Source organism: Myotis lucifugus, unplaced genomic scaffold (assembly GCF_000147115.1).
Source record: "Myotis lucifugus unplaced genomic scaffold, Myoluc2.0 scaffold_1, whole genome shotgun sequence".
NCBI lineage: Eukaryota > Metazoa > Chordata > Mammalia > Chiroptera > Vespertilionidae > Myotis > Myotis lucifugus.
Window position 1 is genome coordinate 35,890,491 of NW_005871049.1, and position 10,167 is coordinate 35,900,657.

The 10,167-nt window shown below is 43.7% G+C and overlaps 1 protein-coding gene across 1 annotated transcript in view; it reads left to right on the forward strand.

Moving 5' to 3' along the window:
- Positions 1-1,313: 1,313 nt before the first annotated feature.
- CTSB (cathepsin B) overlaps positions 1,314-10,167 on the forward strand; it is a gene marked incomplete at its 5' end in the record, with an annotated part of 13,191 nt that continues 4,337 nt past the window's right edge. The window contains 4 exons of the mRNA XM_023753058.1: positions 1,314-1,411; positions 2,141-2,255; positions 9,209-9,327; positions 10,041-10,132. Coding sequence (XP_023608826.1) covers positions 1,314-1,411; positions 2,141-2,255; positions 9,209-9,327; positions 10,041-10,132 — 424 coding nt within the window. The remainder of the gene's footprint in view (positions 1,412-2,140; positions 2,256-9,208; positions 9,328-10,040; positions 10,133-10,167) is intronic.

The window sequence follows — 10,167 nt, forward strand, 5'->3', positions numbered from 1 at the left end:
AATCAGTTTAAAAAAAACAAGTCTCACCATCATTCTTCGAATGTGCTTATGTTCATTCAAGAGAGGTAGTATGAGCAGTGTTCAAGATCACAGACTCTGGAGCTGCCAAACTGCCTCTAGTAAAATCCCAGGTCCACCAGCTGCTAACTCTAGGGCCTTGGACAGGTTATACGTCCTCTCCACACTGCCCCTTCTCCATCCATAAAATGGGGAGAAAAATAGTGCCTACCTCTTGGATGTATATGTTCATAAAGTACCTAGATCACTGCCTGGCACAAAGTTAGCACCATATATCTGTTAGCAGTTATTCTTCTTCTTCACTTAGTAACAAATGTTTGCGGAACCCCCTCTGTGTAAAAGATCAGTGCAGGAGACAGCACTGAATACCAAGAAGCAACATAGGCCAGTAGCTAAGAGCATGGAGCTTGGTGTCCAGTGCAAATCCCACCTCTGACACTTACCAACCTTGTGACCACAAGCAAGTTACCTGTGCTCTCCGAGCCCACTTGCACTTGTAAAAATGAGAAGAGTGAGACCTGTCTCACAGTGAAAATAAGAGGAGGCTCTTGGCACAGCGCCTGTGTCATGCGTGGCAAGGGCAGATCCGTGGTAAAGCTGATGTTATTGCCGGTGCTGCCACAGGTCCAAGAAACAGACTCCATGGAGCTTTCAGCTTTCAGCTTATGTACTGAGGAAAGACGCTCTGGGCAGTTTTCCCACGGACTCTGACTTCCTCCAGATGCCCAGCCCAGGCAGATCCAAACAGACTGCAGTGTAGGATCTGGGTGTCTGGAGAACCCAAAGTCTACCTGTGTGAACAAGGTACGGCATCCTCAAACACCTTCCAAAGAGAAGGAAGGGTCTCAACTGTGAGGTCTTTTCCTCACCTCAGTGAGGAAGAGGCAGGCACTCTGCAGACAGAGTGGATTATCTGTCCTGAAAGGTCCCAGGTCTCCAGTTCAATGTGGAACTGGAGCAGATAACAGCCCTTGACTGAGCGTCAGCCCGATCGGCCCCAAATAGTTGACCAGGGGGTTTTGACCCCTTTGTTAGCCGGCGCAGGTTGAAGCAGTGGGCTGCTTCACCTTTTCAAAAGAAGAGAAAGTGTGTGGGTGTGTAATGTACACTGCAGGTTAGGTTTCAGCATGAATTTGGGGGAAATTTGTTGGTCTGTAGGGGTAGAGCAGCCCCCATCCTCTGCTGAGTTGGGAGGAACCCTGGCCTTGTCCAGCCTTGAATGTGAGCAGCGTCCTAGTCTCATCCCCCCTATCCCCGGAAACACCCCCTCTGTTGGTGGGTGACTGTTGGGATGGGCTGTCTTCCAGGCCGGACACAACTTCCGCAACGTGGACATGAGCTACGTGAAGACGCTGTGTGGCACCAAGCTGGGCGGGCCCAAGCTGCCCGAGAAGTGAGTATCTGCTCCCTGGGGCATGAGGAGCAGGCGTTGGTTTGGGACAGTGGGAAAGAGGGGAGAGAGAAGGCCTCCCTGGCGTCTGCAAGTCTCACTTCTCTCAGAGACTCTACTTGAGGGCAGGGCTCAGCCCCAAATGCCAGTGTTTCCCACACGCTTCTCCGGGTGGGAAAGGCCCCAAGTCTGGGTCTCCACAAGCTAGGTGGGCCCAATCTTGAATAAGGAAATTCAGGGAAAAGCCAGGTGATCTGCCCTTGATGTTTGACTTTTCTAGAAAATTCTGGACAGTTTCATGTAGGCATTATTACTCTTGTAGGAAGCAGTAAATCAATCTTGACAGTGAGGGTGGGTTAGTGAAGTTATGGGACATCACACAGTGGCAAAAATATTAAAAAAGATGATGTGAGGAGCCAGGGCAGATGTATGATCGGGGGTGGGGCGGGGGAAGCAAGAAACACAATGATCTGGACCCTGTGGCTAAAACTCGTGAAAAACATCCACAAAATAATTCGAGAAAGAAGGTTGTGGGGTGGTAAGTTGTGTTAAGCAGCAGAATCAGGTTTTATTTTCTAAACTTCCAAGAGGACATCCCTCTTCTGTATGTTGTGTGCCTCACTCCCTTTCTCGGGGACGGCCCGCAGGCAGCTGGCCTTTGCAGGGATGGGGTGGGATGAGCAGCACAGGTGGTAAGATGCAAGTTTATAATGGAGATCTTCCTTTATCCAGAGTGTGGCTTGCTGAGGACATAACTCTGCCTGAAAACTTCGATGCCCGGGAAAACTGGCCAAACTGCCCAACCATCAAGGAGATCAGAGACCAGGGTTCCTGTGGCTCCTGCTGGGTGAGGCCCTGCTGTTGGGAGTGGCTAGAGCAGGGAGTGGGTGGTGGAGGGGGGCCCTGGGAGTGACGAGGGGATTGGAGTTGGACCAGCTGTGACTGGACATATTACATAACTTTCCCGAGTCTCAATCTCCAGCAGTATAAACATAATCAAAACCCCTGTGATCCTGAGTTATTACAGAGGCTAGGTGGAAGAAAGGAATGTATAGCCCAGCCTGTGTGGCTCAGTGGTTGAGTGTTAGCCTATGAACCAGGAGGTCTCAGTTCAGTTCCTAGTCAGGGTATATGCCTAGGTTGCAGGCTTGACCCCCCAGTTAGGGGGCATGCAGGAGGCAGCCAATCAAATGATTCTCATCATTAATGTTTCTATCTCCCTCTCCCTTCCTCTCTGAAATCAATAAAAATATATTTTAAAAAATAAAAAGTGTATAAAGCCCTGTGCACAGGCCACAGCCATGTGTGGGTTGTGAGTGTTTTTATTTCTGTTTGACATGCTGTCTTGAGCCATCAGCAATACCCTTAGTTTTGACCTCCACTGTGTGTCATGAAGACTCAGTGACTGTCTTAATTTTGTTTTTTAACTGTGGTAAAATACACAATATAAATGTAACCATCTTAATCATTCTTTTTTTTAAAATATATTTTTATTGATTTCAGAGAGAAGGGGGGGGAGAGAGAGAGAGAGAGAGAGAGAGAGAGAGAGAGAAAGGAAGGAAGAGGAGAGAGACATCAACGATGAGAGAGAATCATTGATTGGCTGCCTCCTGCACGCTCCCACTTGGGATCAAGCCTGCAGTACGGGCATGTGTCCTTGACCGGTTTGGAACCTGGGACCCTTCAGTCTGCAGGCTGATGCTCTATCCACTGAGCCAAACCAGCTAGGACTTTTTTTTAATCCTCACCCATGGACATGCTTAGAGAGAGAGCAACATCAATGTGAGAAACATGCATCAATTGCTCCCGCACTCGCCTTGACCAGGGATTGAAGCCGCAACTTGGGTTTGTGCCCTGACTGGGAATCGAACCTGCTAACTCTTGATGCATGGGACGATGGTTCAACCAGCTGAGCCACACAGGCCAGGGCTTAATCATTGTTGTTGTTTTTTTAAAGAAGCCTTATTTTATTTTATTTAGTATATTTTATTGATTTTTTTTTTACAGAGAGGAAGGGGAGGGATAGAGAGAGAAACATCAATCAGTTGCCTCCTGCACACTACATACTGGGTATGTGCCTGCAACCAAGGTACATGCCCTTGACCGGAATCGAACCTGGGACCCTTGAGTCTGCAGGTCAACGCTCTATCCACTGAGCCAAACCGGTTAGAGCATCATCATTCTTAAGTATATAGTTCAGTGGCATTAAGTATGTTCACATTGGGTGGCCATCACCACCATCCATCCACACAGCACACAGCTCTTGTCATCTTGTAAAACTGAAACTCTGTCCCCATTAAACACTAACAACCCCATCCGCCCTCCCCTTTGCCCTCAGCAACCACCTTTCTATTTTCTACTTTCTACTATGATTATGACTAGTCTGGATACCTCATAGAAGTGAAATCAGAATGTTTGCTCTGCCGATTGGCCAGGCGCAAGTCGATGTCTTGTTCCTGGGTGTGGCTAGCAGAGTCTTAGACTTCCGGGAAGACGCACGTGGCCAAGGTAAGATGGAGGACGTAGCCCTTACCCTGGGGCAAGGTGGAGGGCCTAGCCCTCGCCCTTTCAATATATGCATACAAGTTCTTTGGTTGATCTCTTCCCACCTACCCACTGAGCCCCACCTTCCATCTGAGATCTGACAGTCTGTTCCATGCTTCTGTGTCTCTGGATCTTCTTTGTTCAGCAGTTTACTTTGTTCATTAGATTCCACATATGAGTGAGATTATGTGGTACTTGTCTTTCTCTGACTGGCTTATTTCACTTAGCATAATACTCTCCAGGTCCCTCCATGCTGTCTCAAAGGGTTAAGAGATTTTTTTTTTTTTTTTTACTGCTGCATAGTACTCCATGGTATAAATGTACCACAGCTTTTTTTAACCACTCACCTCCTGATGGACACTTGGGCTGTTTCCAGATCTTAGCTGTTGTAAATTGTGCTGCTATGAACATAGGGGCGCATACATTCCTTCTGATTGGTGTTTTGGGTTTCTTAGGATATTCCTAGAAGTGGGATTACTGGGTCAAATGGCAGTTCTATATTTAATTTTTTTAGGAAACTCCATACTGTTATCCATAATTGCTGCACGATTCTGCATTCCCATCAGCAGTGTACTAGGGTTCCCTTTTCTCCACATCCTCGACAGCACTTGTCATTTGTTGATTTGTGGATGGTAGCCATTCTGACGGGTGTGAGGTGAAACCTCATTGTGGATGATCAGTGACTTGAGCATTTTTCATATTACTCTTGGCCATCTCTATGTCCCCTTTGGAAAAGTGTCTATTTAGGTCCTTTGCCCATTTTTTAATTGGATTGTTTGTCTTCCTTTTGTTAAGTAGTATGAGTTCCTTATATATTTTGGATATTAACCCTTTATCACATGTATCCTTGCCAAAAATGTTCTCCCATACAGTGGGCTCCCTTTTCATTTTGTTGATGGTTTCTTTTACTGTGCAGAAGCTTTTTGTTTTGATGTAGTCCCATTGGTTATTTTCTTCCTAGTTTCCTTTGCCCTAGGACAGTGGTTGGCAAACTCATTAGTCAACAGCCAAATATCAACAGTACAATGATTGAAATTTTTTTTGAGAGCCAAATTTTTTAAACTTAAACTATATAGGTAGGTACATTGTTATAAACTTAATTAGGGTATTCCTAAGGCTTAGGAAGAGCCACACTCAAGGGGCCAAAGAGCTGTATGTGGCTTGCGAGCTGCAGTTTGCCGACCACGGCCCTAGGAGATGTATCTGCAAACATATTGCTACGAAAGATTTTGCTGCTTATTATTCTAGGGTTTTTATGGCTTCCTATCTTACGTTTAAGTCTTTTATCCATTTTGAGTTTATTTTTGTGTATGGTGTAAGTTGGTGGTCTAGTTTCTTTCTTTTTTGCATGTATCTGTTCAATTTTCCCAACAACATTTATTGAAGAGACTTTCTTGCCTCCATTGTATGCTTTTGCCTCCTTTGTCAAATATTAATTGAGCATAATGTCTTGGGTTGATTTCTGGGGTCTCTGTTCAATTCCATTGATCTATATGTCTGTCCTTGTGCCAGTACCAGGCTGTTTTGATTATAGTGGTTTTGCAGTATAACCTGATATCTGATCTGGTATTGTGATTCCTCCAACTTTGTTTTTTCTCAAGATTGCTGCGGCTGTTCAGTGTCTTTTTAGGTTTCATATAAATTTTTGGAGTATTTGTTCTAGATCTGTGAAATAATGCCGTGGGTAATTTAATAGGGATTGCATTGCATCTATAGATTGCTTTGGGTAGTATGGACATTTTAATGATGTTGATTGTAGCAATCCATGAACATGGTATATTCTTCCACTTGTTTATATCTTCCTCTGTCTCTTTTTTCAACATCCTGTAGTTTTCAGAGTACAAATTTTTTACCTCTTTGGTTACATTTATTCCTAGGTATCTTAATTTTTTGTTGTTGCTATGGCAAATGGGATTGTTTAATTTCTCTTTTGAGAATTCCTTATTGGTATATAAAAATGCCATCGATTTTTCAATGTTAATTTTTTGTACCCTGCTACATTGCCGAATTGCTTTATTATATCTAGTAGAATTTTGGTGGAGTCTTTAGGGTTTTCTATATACAATGTCATGTCATCTGTGAATAATGAGAGTTTTGCTTCCTCCTTTTCATTTTGGATGCCCTTTATTTCTTCTTGTCTGAGAGCTGTGGCTAGGACTTGCAATGCTATCTATAATATTAAAAGCATAATATGCTAATTAGACCGGACGTCCTTCCAGACGACCTTCCAGATGAAGCCGACCTTCCAGATGAAGCCGGGGCTGTGAGGGCAGAGGCAAACCACAGTGGCTGTGGTGGGTGGGCGGGGCCTCCCTCTGTGAGTGAAGCCCAGTCCCGGGTGCTGGAGGGAAGCCGGTGCCAGCAGCCAGAGGAAGGAAGGCCTACTCTTGCACGAATTTTCGGGCCTCTAGTTTGAATAAGAGTGGTGAAAGTGGACACCCCTGTCTTGTTCCTGTCTTAGGGGAAATGGTTTTAGTTTTCACCCATTGAATATGATGTTGGTTGTAAGTTTATCATATATGGCCTTTATTATATTGAGGTATGATCCCTCTATTCCCACATTGCTGAGAGTTCTTTTATCAAAATGGGTGTTGGATTTTGTCAAATGCTTTTTCTATGTTTATTGATATGGTCATGTTATTTTTGTTTTTCAGTTTGTTTATGTGATGTATCACGTTTATTGATTGCAAATATTGTACCAGCCTTGCACCGCTGGAATAAATCCCACTTGGTCATGGTGTATGATCTTTTTAATATGTTGCTGGATCCTATTTGCTAGAATTTTGTTGAGGATTTTAGCATCTATATTCATCAGGGATATTGGCCTGTAGTTCTCTTTCTTTGTAATGTCTTTATCTGGTTTTGGAATTAGGGTAATGCTGGCTGCAAAAAAGAGCTTGTAAGTTTTCCTTCCTCTTGAATTTTTTGGAATAGTTTGAGGAGAATAGGTGTTAGTTGTTTTTTTTTAATGTTTGGCAAAACTCCTCTGTGAAGCTGTCCGGACCAGGGCTTTTGTTTGATGGGGTTTATTATTATTATTATTATTATTATTATTACTGCTTCTATTTCATCAGCTGCTATGGCCTAGTCAGGTTTTCTGATTATTCCTGATTCAGTTTGGAAGATTGTATTTTTCTAGGAATTTGTCCATTTCACCCACATTGTCCAGCTTGTTGGCATATAGTTACTCATAGCATTTTCTTACAATTCTTTCTATTTCTGTGTGTCAGTGGTTACTTCTCCGCTTTTATTTCTGATTTTATTTATTTGGGTCCTTTCTCTTTGTTTCTTACTGAGTCTAGCTAACAGTTCATCAATCTTGTTTATCTTTTCAAAGAACCAGATGCTGGTTTCATTAATCTTTTGTATTGTTTTTTAAGTCTCTATGTCATTTATTTCTGCTCTCCTTTATTGTTTCCTTCCTTCTACTTACTCTGAGCTCTTCTTGTTCTCTTTTTATTTCTTTAAGTTGTTGGGTTAAATAGTTTATTAATTTTTCTTGTTTTTTTGAGGTAGGCCTGTAGTACTATGAACTTTCCTCTCAGAACTGCTTTTGCTGTGTCCCAGAGATTTTGGGTTGTTTTGTGTTCATTTTCATTTGTTTCCAGGAATTTTTTTATTTCTTTCTTGATCTCCTTGGTAGCCAATTCATTGTTTAATAACATGCTATTTAGTCTCCATATGTTTGAATGTTTTTGATTGTTTATACTGTAGTTGATTTCTTAAAAATATATATTTTTTATTGATTTCAGAGAGGAAGGGAGGAGGGAGAGATAGAAACATCTATGATCAGAGAGAATCACTGATTGGCTGCCTTCTGCACGCCTCCTCCTGGGGGTTGAGGCCACAACCCGGGCATGTGTCCTGACCAGGAATTGAACTGTGACCTCCTGGTTCATAGGTTGATGCTCAACCACTGACCCATACCAGCCGGGCTGTAGTTAATTTCTAATTTCATTCCATTACAATCTGAGAATATGCTTAATATGATTTCAGTCTTCTTGAACTAGTAGAGACTTGTTTTGTGTTCTAACATGTGGTCTATCTTTGAGAATAACCCAAGTTCACTTGAGAAGAAGGTATATTCTGCAGCTTTGGAGTGAAATGTTCTATAAATGTCAATTAAATCCATCTGATCCAGTGTGTCATTTAGAGTCATTGTTTCCTTGTTTTTGTCTGGAAGATCTATCCAGTGAAGTTAGCGGGGTGTTAAAGTCCCCTACTATGACTATATTGCTGTCAATCTCTCCTAAAGTCCTCCAGAAGTTTTAATATATTTAGGTGTTCATATACTGGGCACATATATGTTGACCAGTGTTATATCCTCTTGTTGGATCAACTCCTTTAGTATTATGTAGTGACCTTTATTGTCTCTTGTGAAGGCCTTCATTTTGAAGTCTATTTTGTCAGATATGAGTATTGCCACTCCAGCTTTTTTTTTTGTTTCCATTTGCATGGAAATTTTTTTCCATCCCTTCACTCTCATCCTTTGTGTCTTTTTTCTGAGGTCTCTTGTGGACAGCATATATTTGGGCCATGTTTTTGTATCCATTCAACTACCCTATGTCTATTGATTGGAGCATTTAATCCATTTACATTTAAGGTTTTTATTGATAGGTATTTATTGCCATTTTAATTCTTTATGCCTGTGTTTCTCTCTGTTTCTTCTTCTCATTACAGCAGTCCCTTTAGCATTTCTTGCAATGCTGGTTTGGTGGTGACAAACTTCTTTAGCCTTTTTTTGTCTGGGAAGCTCTTTATTTCCCCATCTTGAGATAGCCTTACTGGATTTTTAAAAAATAATAATGTGGATTATTATTTTTAAAAATATTTTTTAATTGACTATAGAGAGGAAGGGAAAGAGAGATAGAAACATCAGTGAGGAGAGAGCATCATCGATCGGCTGCCTCCTGCACGCCCCCTACTGAGAATCGAGTCCACAACCTGGACATGTGCCCTGACCTGGAATCGAACCGTGATCTCCTGGTTCATAGGTCAATGCTCAACCACTTAGCCACACCACCTGGGCAATTGTGAGCTGTTTTTTTATGTTGAAAATCAAAACTACATATTTCAGAAATGAACTGAGTACCCAGGTAGAGGATTAAAGATTAAAGGAACTTTAAAACTAAGTTTGAGTGCCAGGACCCTCGCCTGACGCTGAAAAAGACTAGTCACCAAGGAAGTCTGAGGTGCCCACTGCGGCCTTCCAAGGCCCAGGGGTGGGGCTTACCTGGGTAGGGATTGTTTCTGCAGGCATTTGGAGCTGTGGAAGCCATTTCTGACCGGATCTGCATCCTTACCAATGGGCATGTCAACGTGGAGGTGTCTGCCGAGGACCTGCTCACCTGCTGTGGCTTCCAGTGTGGAGACGGGTGAGTCTGAGGCAGCACCTTCCATGAGGGAATGGCACCTGGGAGACCTGGTCTGAGGCCTCCTCAGGTGGAGGGTGACTGAGGCTCCCTGGGGTGGGAGTGACATTGAGGACAGATGTGGTCGAGGCACTGTGAAAATCTGGGGAATCTGGAAGCAGGCCCTAGTATGGCTGCTGCTTCCTGGAAGGCTCCTAAACCCAGGCTGTGGGTGGTGGGGTCTGGGCAAAACAGATGGGCTGATCTCAGATCTGATTTTTCTGCTGAAGGCAATGTAATAGCCTCAGGACCTGTTTCCTTATCTGTAGTTAATGATGGTTCCCCAGATTGCTCACACTGCCTCCTGTGCTTCCCTCTAAAAAGAAAAAGGTGTGTCCACCAGTTAAGTTTGAATTTCTGGCAGTGGTGTTTTGGTACCCTGGGGAATTCGGTGTGCTCCCTCATTGAGAACCCCTGTTCTAGAAAGGACACAACCTGGTTTGGTGTAGGCAGGAATCCGAGTGTCCTGTCTCCTCGAGGGTCTTGGTGGGTGGGGTGGAGAGCTTGGGTGATTCCCTGGAAGGGACAATCCAGGGGAGGATGAATTGGGGGTCTGTCGGGACCTGGGAGAACTGTTGGGCTACTTGCCAAAGGCAGTGGTGGCTCCACCAGGCAGTGGTCTGGGAGCAGCTAGCACCTCTCTCACGATGACTTTTAATGAATGGCTCTTCTCTTAGCTGTAATGGGGGCTTTCCCTCTGGCGCTTGGAACTTCTGGACAAAAAAAGGCCTGGTGTCTGGTGGCCTCTATGACTCCCATGTAGGTGAGTGTTTGCCCTGAGTCCCTATCTAGCCAGATGGATTT